Source organism: Protopterus annectens, chromosome 10.part0, assembly GCF_019279795.1.
Source record: "Protopterus annectens isolate FY-2018-M chromosome 10.part0, PAN1.0, whole genome shotgun sequence".
In the NCBI taxonomy this organism is placed as follows: domain Eukaryota; kingdom Metazoa; phylum Chordata; order Ceratodontiformes; family Protopteridae; genus Protopterus; species Protopterus annectens.
In genome coordinates, this window is record NC_056744.1 from 801,481,552 (window position 1) to 801,496,652 (window position 15,101).

The 15,101-nt window shown below is 39.5% G+C and overlaps 1 protein-coding gene across 1 annotated transcript in view; it reads left to right on the plus strand.

Annotated features, from left to right (window-relative positions):
* HS2ST1 (heparan sulfate 2-O-sulfotransferase 1) overlaps positions 1–12,131 on the plus strand; it is a 692,935-nt gene extending 680,804 nt beyond the window's left edge. Inside the window, exon 7 of the mRNA XM_044086811.1 lies at positions 10,909–12,131. Within this exon, the coding sequence (XP_043942746.1) occupies positions 10,909–11,135 (227 nt within the window). The 3' untranslated portion in view covers positions 11,136–12,131. The remainder of the gene's footprint in view (positions 1–10,908) is intronic.
* The last annotated feature ends 2,970 nt before the right edge of the window (positions 12,132–15,101 follow it).

A 15,101-nucleotide genomic window follows, 5' to 3' on the forward strand; every position in this document is an offset into this window, starting at 1 on the left:
CGCTAGGGACGGCTTGCACCTGTCACCCTTAGGCTTTCGTATACTGGCCAAGGCTGTTGCCACCCCCATGGTGCCTTTTTTAGGCAAGGCTCAAAGGACAAACCCACCTCCATAGACAACCCAAGGATAAAAAAACTAAAGGTAATGCTACTCAGTGCCAGAAGTCTAAACCTCAAGATGCACGCACTCGAGGCTCTCCTCAGCATGGAGAAAATCGATGTCTGTGCAGTAACAGAAACCTGGTTCAAGGCTCCTGAGTGCACCCCAGAACTGCCAGGTTATAACTCATACCATGCGTTTCGGCCCCAAAACTCGGACCGAAGCACAAAAGGAGGGGGAGTATCTGTATTCATCAAAGATACCTACACCTCCAGGTTGGTGGCACTGCACGAAGCATAGGAAACCATCCATGTGCAACTAACAGCGGGCACAACTGCCTTTCAGTTTGTAGCCTGCTACAGAACACCCTCCCTATTACAGGAACCCCACTTGGCATTCCTGAGAACACTGGAGAATATGAAGGTCTCTCCAAACACTATGTTATTGGGTGACTTCAACTACCCAAACATTGACTGGGAAAACTACTCAAGCCCAAACACCCTCGCCCAACGGTTTCTTGAATTTATAAACTCTAATGCAATGGAACAACTGGTCACCACTCCCACAAGAGGGAACAACATATTGGACCTGGTCATCACCAACATGGGGACTCTATGTTCCACACCAGAGGTAAACCCCTCGTTGGTAAGATCAGACCATAAACAAATTTCCCTGGTCATCCATATCCCGTCCCCACCCCCAGCCAAGGAAATCACTGTAAAGAATTTCTCAAAAGCCAACTTTGCACTTCTCAAGACTGAGATGTAATCCTTCAAAGCCCCTGGGCCAGAGGATAATACAGCCCAATCCGCAGAATCCTTTATAAATGCATTCTATGAGCACCTGCAGGAATGCATGGATCGTGCTATCCCAAATAAAACCAAGACTCACTCCTCCAAAAACAGGAGAACGGTCTGGTGGACCCCGGCCATAAATAAGCTATACAACAGAAGGAGGAAGCTACTACATGACAGAGCAAAATCCCAAAACGGGAAGGCATCTCTGATCATTATTAGCAAGAAACTTCGTTCTCTCATAAAATCATCAAAGGACAGTTTTGAAAGAAAAATTGCCCTAGACACTAAAGATAATCACAAAGCCTTCTTTAGTTATGTCAGGAACATGGGCGGAAACTCCCAGATATGCTCTGAATTGTTGCATAACGGTACAAAATATACTGAACCTACAGACATAGCCAACATCCTGGCAGACAAATTCAGTGCAAACTCCCCCCCCCCCTTCCCCCCCAAAGGAGCAAATGCCTATCCCAACTGAATGTAACCTCCCTGACATCACAGATGCACAGGTGAAAGCTGCCCACTTACACGAGCTCCAAGAAGAACTGAACCCTCACATTAAGTCACTGTTCAAACTTAGCCTTACTGCAGGATATGTACCCAAAGAATGGCGTACAGCTACACTGGTCCCACTTCACAAAGGTGGTGCCACAATGGACCCCGGAAACTATCGCCCCATAAGCCTGACTAGTCTGGTCTGTAAAGCTATGGAGCGTATTATCATGGAACTCTTAAACAAAGAAATTGGGAACCTCCAGACACTGGACCCTACCCAATTCGGCTTTGTTAAGGGCAGATCTTGCCTCTTAAACCTAGTTGATTTCTTTGAAACAGTTACCAAAGCCATAGATGAGGGCAAGGTAGTCCACACAGCCTACCTGGACCTCACAAAAGCCTTTGACACAATACCCCACTCGGGCATCATAAATAAGCTTACCAGCTTAAATATCAACCCCTATATCACAAGATGGGTTGCAAACTGGCTCAGTGATAGAACCCACATGGTCAGAATCGCAGGTGCCATGTCTGAATCCAAACCAGTTACAAGTGGCTTCCCACACGGCTCAGTTCTGGGACCTCTCTTGTTCGGTATATACTTCTCTGAGGTTCAGGCCAACATGGGGGGATTATGGCTGACAAAGTTCGCAGATGACTGCAAACTGGGGGCCATAATCGAATCTCCAGCTGACACAAGCGTCCTTCAAAAGGGTCTCACAGAGACGGATGCTTGGTGCCAGAGCCACGGCCTCAAGCTAAATGCTAACAAGCGCATAGTCATCCCCTTTGGGAAAAACAAGGTGCCCACAAATTACCACATAGGTGGTAATCCATTAAGTACGGAAGAAGTAATTAGAGATTTGGGGAAAAACATAGATAGTAATCCCTCCTTTGATAATCATGTTGCCAAAGTGGTTAGAAAGACCTTCTATATAGCCCACCTTATCACGAAACGGTTCGCATCTAGATCAAGAGAGTTCATTGTGCCCCTCTACTCGTCACTCATCAGGCCGTAATTGAGTACAATGCCCCTTTTGGGATGTACCTTACCCGACACCTGCAGCAACTGGAAAGACCCCAAAAGTACCTCACCAAGAGGATCATGGGCTACAAACAGATTTCCTATGCAGCTCGACTAAGAAACTCCAGCTCTACTCAGTTGCTTACCGCCTACTCAGAGGCGATCTATGCCTGACGTACAAAGCCATGTCAAACCCAGAATTAATGGACATGCTCCACCTCAAAAAATCCAAGTCCCTTAGAGCTGCACGATCCAGGGACCTAAACCTCAGCACAAAAATAAATAGGACATGCTGGAGTGACAGATTCATTTCCTAGAGGCTCCCCTCACTCTGGAATAGAATCCCAATTCATGTTAGACATAGCCCCTTGCTGACCCTCTTCAAGCGAAATCTGGACGCGTGGATGGGAGATCACAAATTCACCCCTGGGATCTCTTCTTTGTCCCTGCTAGACAGAGGCACAGTAAACTAATCTTAAAAGGGTACCTTCTGTGACCTACTTTAAAGAGGCACAGTAGGCTAATCTAATAGGGAGGCGGAAGCCAAATACACTCTGGCGAGGCTTATAAATGCCCTAGGGCAGATAGCCTAGTTTCTACCTATGAACCCATATACACACACACATATATATATATATATATATATATATATACATCTATATCTATATATATATATATATATATATATATATATAGATAGATAGATATATATCCAAACAAGTTATGGCCGGAATTCTGGAGTGTACTGTAAAAAATATATGTCCAAAACCAACAAGCAGTATTCACGATGAACAACTCCAGGCAGCAAAGTTGAACAAGTTTATTGCAAAAACACACAGAGACACTTGTATTTCCTTTTTCATAAACGCCTTCACCATACATCCACATATGTCAAAAATCCAGCAAACAGCACAATAAACAAGGCCAGGGCCAGCCGATATCTAATTCCAATGTGCCTTTAGCATATGTGGCAAGTGCCGAACAGAAGCATAAGTAAAAATTCAGCGTGGTTAAAACACTGAAAACAATTCCGACAATTCCACTTAACAACAAACCAGCAGTTCAATGGATATGCATGAAAATCATTCTCCAAAACAGATGGCTAAAAATATAAGCACATTTATTCAGCTTGCAAAGATAAAAACAATAAAACTGTAGAGGGATAAGTGCTTTTGGGTTACTCCAGACAACCCTTCTTCAGATCTATATGTGCTGTAGGCACATTGGAATTAGATATCGGCTGGCTCTGACCTTGTTTATTGTGCTGTTTGCTGGATTTTTTATACATATATATATATATATATATATATATATATATATATATATATATATATATATATATATATATATATCTGTATATCTATGTGTATGTATATACATATATATATATATATATATATATATATATATATATATATATATATATATACATACATACATACACACACACACATATATACATAAAATACTATCTTACATGTAAATAGTAGGAAGCGCCATATGTTTCAAACCTCTCAACTGTCCTTGTTTTGGAGGAAGGATCCTATTTTAAGGCCTGATTTAGGAAGTCCCAATTTTCAAGCTTGATTTACCCCTTCACACAATTTTCTGAATGCCTTTCATCACATGTGATTTTTGAATCTGTCTACTTAACAGAAAGCCACACTATATGACAAGCATACTACTGACACCAGTAATTTAAAGAAAGAGGGCAAACGTCTTGCATTTCCCTTTTTATGAAGCAAAAATAAATTACCTTGGGTGATATAATTTTGCAGTATAGTTTGTTAAAGTCTGCAGATTTCACTCAGTCTCTTTGGTAATGTGCTTGTATTTTTCAGTCATTTTTGTTACTTTGTTTTTTAAACGTGTTTCTGAGTAGTATTCCACATTCCTACTGGAAGTGGGAATAGTTGTGTGCTATTTAATATTCATATGTTATGCTTATTCGAAGCCCTGAGTTTTGGCTGAACGTGCCTACTCGTCAGGGCCTTTGCTGCTATTTTCAATGTCTGCAGGTTGAGAGATAGGGCAGGGTTAGTCCTACTAACTGTAGTCCATGGCTAGGTATGGGTAATACTAGATTTACTCACAGTTGGCATGATTCAATCACAAGAAAAAGTTTCAGTGAAGAAAGGCCACAAGTCATTCTGATAACCCCATGGTGACAGATAATGACATGATATTTAGCACCCTGGTCCTTGTCAATGCAGCATACTCTCCTGTCCTAAACCTGGAACCCCAGCTAACCCTGGAATTTTAAGTAACTACCGTAAGGCTCACTTCCTACTATTAAGTGATAAGCTAGCAAAATGTCAAGCCCCTATAAGCCCTGAGAACACTGCTCCCTTCATGGAACTGTTCAGAGAAAGCCTACTTGAACAAGCATGTCAATAGCTGCATAGAGGCAGTTGTACCTACCAGAAAAAAGTACAGAACTAACTCAAAAAACAAGTCACCCTGGTGGAGTCACAACATCAGTAGGCTGTATCACAGAAGGAAGAAAATCTTGGCAAAAATTAGGAGGCATAGCATCCAGCAGGATATAAGCACTCCTCAAACTAAACAAACAACTCACAGTACAAATAGTCTACCATAGCCAAATTTGAGGTAAGTTTGACGTCAGAGGCCAAAGACAACCATAAGGCATTCTTTAGGTATGTCCACAACTTACACAATTGTGCGCAGAGCTTATTGTTAATAGAGCTACCTATACTGAGCCAGAAGATATAGCAAACCTACTGACAGATAAATTCAGCCCTGACTTTACCTCCCTCTAGCCCTCTCAACCTTCCCTCAGGAAATACCATCAAATATAACTCCCCCTACTATCGCTAGGGAACAGGTCCTTAATGCTGTCTTTAAGGCCAAGAACACTGCATCGATGGGCCCACACAATATCCCAGGATGTCTTCTAAGTAGCGTGAAACATGATCTATCAAGCTCTCTGGAATTGCTATTTAACTGTTCCCTCCAAACATGCTTTGTGCCTCATGAAAGGAGAACAGCAACAGTCACCCCTCTGCACAAAGTTGGGCTATCCACAGACCCTGGAATCTAGAGACCGATAAGTTTCACTAGTTTCATATGCAAAGCTATGGAAAGCATTATTCTGGAAATGATCAATAATGACATAGGAAACCTCTGCATACTGGACGGAACCCATTTTGGTTTCATCAAGGGCAGGTCATTCCTACTCTTTTTGGTATACTTCTTTGAGAAGGTCACCAAAGCAATGGATGGAGGGCAAGATGGTTCACACTGTCTACCTTGACCATTTGACACAGTACCCTACTTCGGCATTGTTGACAAACTCTAGAGGTTAGGTATAAACCTTTGTCACCCAGTGGATAGCCAGCTAGCTCACAGACAAAAAACAGAAAGTCAGAATTGGGGAATTCACCTCTACAAAGAGGCCATTCACCAGCGGAGTGGTCGGTCCTGTGACTGCTCTTTTTTGGCATTTACTTTTCTGAAGTCAAGGCCAATGTCACTGGCCTCTTTCTGACTAATTTGCAGATGTTTGTAAATTAGGAGCAGTCATAAAATCCCCCGCCAACTCAAATATTCTCCAGGAAGGGCTGACACAGACAAATGTGTCAGAGCCATGGACTAAAACTAAATTGTAAGAAATGCATAATAATATTCTTCGGGAGATCATCCACCCCTGGTAACTATTATAATGGAAATGTACTCCTTAGAGTCGAATCAGTAGTTAACGACTTGGTGATCCCTACAGACAGTAATCTAACCTTTGACCATCACGTGTCTACAGCAGTGAGGATGTTGTGCAACTTATAAACAAAGGTATGGCATCTAGGACTAAGGAGGTAATTATTCCACTGTATTCAGCATTCATCACACTTATCACTGAGTACAATGCCCATTTCATATATACCTAACTAGGCACATCCAACAATTGGAATGTCCACAGAGAATACAGGGTATAATTAGCATGTCCTGTCCATATATTATGTCTTCTACAAGCTGTTGAGGGGAGCTCTGTACCTACCATACAAGGCTTTGTCAGACCTCATCCTGATGGACTTCATGCATATCCACAAAACAATTAGCTTTACCTGTTCTAACCTTGGTTGTGATATAAATAGGACCTGCTGGAGAAACAGTTATATATCCCAGGGACTACACTTTCTCTGGAACATGATCCCCATTCATTTGATGCAGAGTTTTACACTATCCCAATTTAAGTGTAACTGAGATAATTGGATAGGGAACAGGAAATTCACCCTTGGTTTGGATCTTATGTCTCCAATGGACAGAGTTAATCTGTAAGTGTTTCATCTCCCAAGCCCCTGCTTACACTTATCAAGGGTACCTGAACTTGTCAGAGATTTGAGCTGCGTGGCTAGGCTTAAAAAAAGCCCTTGTGATCATTAGTCAAGCACACACCTATTGACCTAACCGTGGTTAGGGAGACAGCTGACACCTCCTCATACAGAAGCCTGATTTAGACCTGCTAATCCTTCTGCTGGATCTTCTGCTGAGTTGCTGCTGATGAAATTTATTGGCTAATGTTCTCTTGGTGAATGTGCATTATATTTCTGAGCTTCAGGCCCATATGTGTATGCAGTCATATCTGATCTTTCACAAGGCTGACATCACCCTAAGGTTGAATCTGTGTTTCCTTATAAAAGTGAATTCAGAGGTTCTCTCAATCACTGTATTTAATCACCCCATGTTCTTTCCAGAGACAGAAAATTATAGGGCAGAGAGGTCATTCCTACTCTAGGCAAACCTTGACAGCTCAAGTGTTACCCAAACCATGCACAAGTTTAGGAGGAAGGATCAGTGATCCATTTTCAGTTAGGAAGTGATTCCAGTTGCCACACATCCATTTTCTAAGTGGACTGCCAACTGTATTATATTTTGCCATCAGTTGAGCAGCTACTGACTGGTATATTACCTACTGCTGCAGTCGAAGCCCTTTTCATTATAGGAGTGGCTAGAAATCTCCAGTACTTGCTTCATGAGTGTGTACAGCATATGCATTTATCTAGCAGACACTTCACCCTTGGCACACCTTCAGAAAACATTATTGTCTCGACTGTGACTTAGAGTCAAGCCCTTTATAGGTACTGTTTCAGGATTCTTGATATCTGAACCTTGATGTGGGGTGATTTTTTGATTCCTTCTTCTTAATGGTACTGCTTATGATTCTAGGCAGCCAATGATCTATCAAGGAATGATGGATGTAACAGGTAGTTTATCACTTCCCCTGTCATTCCTCAAGACTGGATTGTTTTTGTGCACAACCGACAGAATGTAGTATATAAGTGCTGTTATTCAACAGTGAGTGAAACAAAAAATATGCAGAAAGCACTAAAAATATATATAAATATTTTTTTGCAGGGGGTAAGCTCCTCAAAACTCGAACAGCTGTCTCATTTAAATATGCTCACTTTGAGATCCCACTGTCTTGAAGAAAGAGCAAACTGCACTTTGAAGTGCATTTGCTATTCTACTGTTTACTTTGTAGACTAACACTTTAGGTTGTTGCAGGAAAATAATACCCATGAGTACAATGCACAGGGAACAGAGGTCAAAGACTTGTCTTACAAGGACTTAAGGGAATCCATTTTTACTGTATCAGTTGATCTTCTCAGTGTCCCCCTTTGATGGGTCAGAAATAAAATTTTATTAACCCCCTTGCAGAAGAGTAGTTCTACGATTACCTGAAGATGCTAGAATTGACAGTAAGTTGGGCAAAATAATTGTTTTCACTTGTTTGCAAATGTAGGGCCAAATCCTTTTATAGGCATGTGCTTGACAAGTGGCTAAAGAGACTACTGATAGATTTTGGGGATGATGAGGCTCAAGTAGCAACCAAGTTACATCCCAGTGTGGGTCAGCTAGGCATATGCACAGCCCTATATGTGTGGGATCTTTTTAGGAAAAAGTGCTGAAATCTACTAGCTAGAAAAATATTACTCAACCTGGAACCCACTGCAGCATTACTGTTCTGTAAATCTTTGTTCATTCATTGTTCAATATCTGCTTCATCCAATTCAGGAAGTAGGTCCTATTCTCCCACACACAGATGCACACACTTACACGCAGACACGTAAGCATTTTGGAGAATCGCTACTTAACCTACAGCATGTTTTATGGGGTATGGATTGAAACTGGGGCTCCTGGCAGAACTCCACATTGACACAGGGCAAGAAGACCTGCAATTTTCATTGAGAAGAGACACCTCAGATGGACAGTATAATGGAGAAGCAGGCACTTGGAGCAGTAATACTAATTGTTGTGCTGCTGTGTCACAGTAATTTCAAATCACAGAACTGACAAACGACTGTTAAATCCACAAAACAGGACCTGTGGTAAACCAAAAAGGAAATCCAACAAGCTACACCAAGAGTAGTAAAATGTAATAAATGAAGCGCTTTTCGTCTGCACAATATGCAGACCTCTTCAGAAACACAGTTAAAACTTTAAACACTCTTATAAAAGTAAATTCAAATTTATTCAATTACCTAATAGTCAAGGCAATCGGTTATACAAGCAATTAAACAGTAAAGTATCCAAGGATACGGCTGTCATTTAACGTACAATGACTCCACCTTCTTAAAAAATGGGAGTAAGTTTTAAATTTTAAACTCCCTCTTACAGCCCCAAATAATAACATGATGTTTTATAACTTGCTTTATGTCAAATATATGTTCAATGGAACTGCGCACTAAGTATAACATTACACATTATCCCAAAAATCATGAGTACATAAAAAAATGTAAGTACATAAAAAATACTACTTGGTAGAAAAATACATAAGTAGTAAATAAGTAATAAATAATACACTATAAACAGACAAGTTGTAAGTTCTAAGTTGTAAGTAAGAACTTACTTGTCTACAATCAATATCTGGTGTAATACTATAGTTTTACTATTGTTAGACTGTTATTAGACTCACAGCAAGCTCATCTCTGCAAACTTTTAAGTTTAAGAATACTACTTATTGAACATGATTCATCACAACACATCCCCAGGTTTAAATGAATCATGTTCAATAAGTAGTATTCTTAAACTTAAAAGTTTGCAGAGATGAGCCTGCTGTGAGTCTAATAACAGTCTAACAATAGTAAAACTATAGTATTACACCAGATATTGATTGTAGACAAAGTAAGTTCTTACTTAAAACTTAGAACATACAACTTGTCTGTTTATAGTGTATTATTTATTACTTATTTATTACTTATGTATTTTTCTACCAAGTAGTATTTTTTATGTACTTAATATTTTTTTATGTACTCATGATTTTTGGGATAATGTGTAATATTATATTTGGTGCGCAGTTCCATTGAGCATATATTTGACATAAAGCAAGTTATAAAACAACATGTTGTTATTTGGGGCTGTAAGAGGGAGTTTAAAATTTAAAACTTACTCCCATTTTTTAAGAAGGTGGAGTCGTACGTTAAATGACAGCCGTATCCTTGGATACTTTACTGTTTAATTACTTGTATAATTGATTGCCTTGACTATTAGGTAATTGAATACATTTGAATTTACTTTTATAAGAGTGTTTAAAGTTTTAATTGTGTTTCTGAAGAAGTCTGCATATTGTGCAGACGAAAAGCGCTTCATTTATTACATTTTACTACTCTTGGTGTAGCTTGCTGGATTTCCTTTTTGGTTTACCTCAGGTCCTGTTTTGTGTCACAGTAATTGTCATTTTGAAGAGTCCGTGATTAGGTGATAACATAGTTATAAATCATCTAATCATTTTTGTTACCTGAGTAGATGTTAATGATCTCTCTCATCTCTACTGATGTTAAAGTTGAAGTTTATCCTTGACTGCAGGAAAGGCTGTGTCAGTCATTTGTTACTAATATAATTTAATTAATTTATATTGGAGGGTAGAAAACTGATTCAAGATGACCATTTTTCAGATTTACCCTGAGACTACACAACAACAAAATTCCAAAGACCGTAATTACACACAAATGACACATAAAGAACAGCAGTAGTAATTTACAAAGAATAAAAATTGAAGAGCAACAATAATTTGAAAGTTATGAAGGTGACAGAAAAAGGGCACAAGAAGTAATATTTATTACCATTTGTTTTTTCATTATGTAGTTTGTTGACCACATACTTCACTCGTCCTTCACTCATCCAGGTATGTATAACCAACTGTTAGGCAATGCCACTGAAAACGGGTGCAGAGCACTCTAAAAGGATAGATGGATCTGTGATGCTTCTTGGCAGCAGAAAAGTCAGCTTTTGGTCTAGTTGATGGCAGGCCATATATTTGCCCTCCTGAAGTTAACATTTACCACCCGAGGATATGTCTAAAAACAAGCTGTTAGTGGTGTGTTTGCATGTCCATGTTATAACTGGCAGTTATAGCATCTGCATGTTTGGTTGCACTAAATCTCAACAATGTTTGATAGAAATTGGAAAGGTTGATGTTAACACCCTTCCTTGGTGATCGCTGCATTAAAATTATTTTCCCTTTCTTCTTTATTACAGGGAAGAAGTCTCATTTGAGAAAGACAACAGAGAAGAAACCTCCAACAAAAGAAACCATTTCAAGACTTCAGCAGTCTGAAATATGGAAAATGGAGAATGAGTTTTATGAATTTGCTTTAGAGCAGTTTCAGTTTGTAAGAGCACATGCAGTACGAGAAAAGGATGGAGAACTATACATCCTTGCACAGAACTTTTTCTATGAAAAAATATATCCTAAAATGAACTAAGTAACACTCAAGAGTTATAAACATTGATCATTTGTTTGGTATGCAAGCATTTGCAGCCCCCGTGAATGGAATGCAATACAGACCTGTGGGGTTACCCTGTAATCGTGAACATTGTGGGATACAGTTTACATCAATACATTAGAGCGAATTTTTTTTCATAACACAAAGTTGGTACCACTCTGTCTAAGGCTTTGGAATGTTTCAACTATGAAACCTAACGCAGGAGTATATACATCTAGCATGAAGGACCACAAATGTTTGTTTACAGAAAGCATCTACAGAACAAACTTAACATTTGCTGTACATCAGAAGCATCTGATATGTTGTCCTGCTGGATTCTCCTCTTTTTTAAGTTCTTGATTTAAGGTATAAATAATAGAAAAAAAAACTTAACTGAAGAAAGATTCCATTATTCTAAGCCTGTGGATTGCATTGAACTGCCATGATAAATATGAAAATAGTATTAATCAGTTAACATATCTGCTGTTGTTTAATAAATGAATATGCTAAGTTGAAGGTTCAACAGGTTTTTTTCCAACAAAATTTAAACTATTGATTTCATCCAGTCTGTTTACATAATGAACGTTAAAATGTTTGTTCAGCATGATGAATTCTAATTTAGCTGAAGTTGCAGTAGCATCTTGTGGCAGTTTAATCTCTATAAAAATCAGGAACAGAAGCTTTGGGAAAATCCTGAATATATTCACTGAATATACTCTGGAGAAATGAGCCATCTGACTAGTATGACTATGTGTTTCAAACCTTTTTTGCTACAGGATTAGGCTAAAGCAAAAAGCCAGTAGGACAGAACACTTAAATTCTTCTGTACTCTCTATTTTACTCAGAACAGTCATTTATGAACACGTTCCGTATTACATATGAGCTGTGGTAGGGGGTTTACTGCATCTTGTATACTTTTATCTGTAGAAATATTTTTACTAGAGTGCTTTATATTGTGTTTTAAAATAAACCAGTTTTAAACAGAAGAAAATCAAAGTGCTGTATATACTGCATATTTTGTGTATTTGGACCAAAAGTTCTAAGTAAGTAGTTTGTGTTATGCACCTGATTTGTTACATGTGGTGGAACCAAAACATCACTTCAGCTACTGTATATCCTGTTTGCCTGGTAACGCTGTTACAGCATTTAAGAAATATTGGAAAGTGTTTCTATTTTAAGATGTTTGCCTATTTTGTTAATTATCTGTAATAATGTGAGGAATACTAAGTCAACACAACACTGCATATAAAACCAGCAAAAGCTGCTTCAGTGTTGGGGAAAACTGGTATGCCAGTCTTAAGAATTGTATTTGTTTTATCTTGTTTCTTTTTGTGTGTTGAGTCAATAGTTTGATTCTAAATATCACAGAATATTCAGGGGTTTAATTTTTTTCAGCAAGATTGAATGCTTGTTTGAGACGAGCTAATGGTATATTAAGATTCAGAAATCTATCTGTGTTCACATGCTTTGGACAAGAGTATGAGATAAACAAGTGTTGTGTGTTGAAAACAGTTCAGTAGTGAATGGCTTGGTTACACATGCTTTCATAATTATTTATACGTAGCTAGTTAGGGGTGTTGTGTGCAACCTGAGCAATGCAGCTTTTTAGTGTGTCTCTTAAGATTTGCTCCTAGTTATCAAGTGTCACCTCATCCAAATATAGTTTTGTTGTTTTTGCACCCAGCATAAATGGTATATCCCTGAGTTTTGTGGAGGGGAGGTGTATCCCCCGCCCCTCATTACCCTTACTTCAATGTTATCAACTCCAGGGTTATATCACTTCAGTAAAGAGGAACAAACTCAGAAAAACTGTCTTTTGATGAACTGACTGCTGATTAAACGGACCTCTCTTTCCTGTTGCCTTTTTTATGGTCCACTGGATTGGCCCAAATGCTCCCCTTCCTGCACCCAATTTACTCATTCATTTCTTCATCAGGGTGACCACCCTTTGTTCCATTCTTTCCATAGTCAAGGTGAGAGTCAGGTTTTGGGAGTGAGCTAGTCTGCAAATCCAGCAGATTGTCCTATCCCCCCCTTAGCAACTTGTGAGTTCTGAAAGAGCATGATTCTGGAGGTGCATCCATGCTTCCGAGTTTGAACACCTTTCTGATCAAGCTGCACACCACTTGCAACACAAGCATGCTTGGCTCTGCATTCTGCCTCAGTCCCACTCAGCCCCTCCAACACATGTGCCTCTAGTCAGACATGGGTCATTTGGGGTGCAGTCAGGGATGTATCTTTCTGCACCCCCCTGTCTTTATTGACATTGTGACAGCTCCTCCTCACGGTGTTGTGAGCTTGTATAGGTTACAACATTTCAGGGTGTCTCACTTTCAGTACCTTTTAAATCAGTGTTGCATTTTCATATCTTTTATCATCTTCTTCTGTTAATTTGGCCTACAAGGTCATTCTGAGACATTCTAGCTTCACATACTGTATATTTTGCATTCAGATATGTCACTGGCATATGTAGATGACTCACACCCACTGTTTGGAGTTGAAGTCATGCATCATCTGTGCCTTGTTACAGGATTTGTATTCAGCCAAGTCATACAAGACTATCTGACCCAGTTCCAAAGACAAAAAAAAATGTGTGGCTTTCAATGCAGCTGTACAGTCAACTGCATTTAGCATCTCCTTCTTCATACTGCTGTGCTCATTAGTTGTCCTTGTCAGTGCAGGTTTCTAGTTAATTCATCAAAAATGCTGGGTGTTTGAGGAGATTTATGCACATTAGTATTTCAAGGTACATTAGTGTCTGCCTAGAGTTGTCTAAGAAAGAAGAGCATACATCCCCTTCAGGAAAATTAAGGATCCAGGACCATAAGAAATCATTCTGTTTCTTTTGCCATAATAACTAAAGTACATTACCACCTCTGCTTGCCACGTACTTTCATGTACCGATCATTATCTCCCAGACACTGGCTTGTTGACAAGGGGAACCAGCTTCATTAGTCCATCAAAGATTCATCAAGGTGGGTTAGGGTGTTATCTCTAGTCAACTTCTGGTCCTTTCCTTAACCTTAGAACAGACAGGATGCTGCCATAGTGATGTCCTTCCTGAGAAGTTGGAAGGGATCTCAGAAAGTTTAAACCCTTCTCTTCACACAGTTGTACAGTAATTAATGCAAACTGTTTAAACCCTCTTCCGCACACAGTTGTACAATAATTAATGCACACTGTCTGTGGCATTACATTAATGCTGTCTTTTGCTGTAAGACTAGCAAAAGGCTTAGCATTGAAATACACTGAAACTTCACTTCCTGGGTGTGTAGCTCTTGTACCGCTAGATCTTCCAGCAGGATCCCACTGATGGTACTGGATTACCATGCTTAGCAGGATAGCCCCACTCATATTTTCCGTGATGCTCTGAGATGACTGTGATTTAGCCATTAGCAACAGCCAGATCTGCAGTATGCAGTTTTTCCCTCCATCTCTAGTTGTTTCCCACCAGTTAGAGGAACAGAGCTTGGCTTCTTCCTTTTTGTGGACATTTTTTCTATTTGTTCACATGGTTCATGACATATATGCACAGCAAATGTCATTTGCCTGTTAGCATGTATTTGTGTCATTTGTTGGGGATCACATGACTGGCTTCATTTTTACCATACTGCCCCGTCACTAGCTTGATGCTGTTTCAGTGAATATTTTCACCAAAAACAAATTTTCAGACAGTGGTGAATTCCCTTTAATCCACTGTAGTGTGACCAAGGAATACGAATGTATAAGTGTGAGGTGTGTAAGATGGTGTATGTCCCCAAACGTGGGTGATGCAGGGATCCTTGCCACCCCCCCCCCCCTGCAAAAAAAGATTTCTTCCAACTTTCACCAACTGTACTTTTCAGTGAAACATTTTTGGGTTTTTGCTTTCTGGAAAATAGGTGTCAGTATAGTGACATGAACCCCAAAGCAGCCATGAAGTGGTAGATGGATATCTCAACATATCACCCCCTTTGAAACTAACTT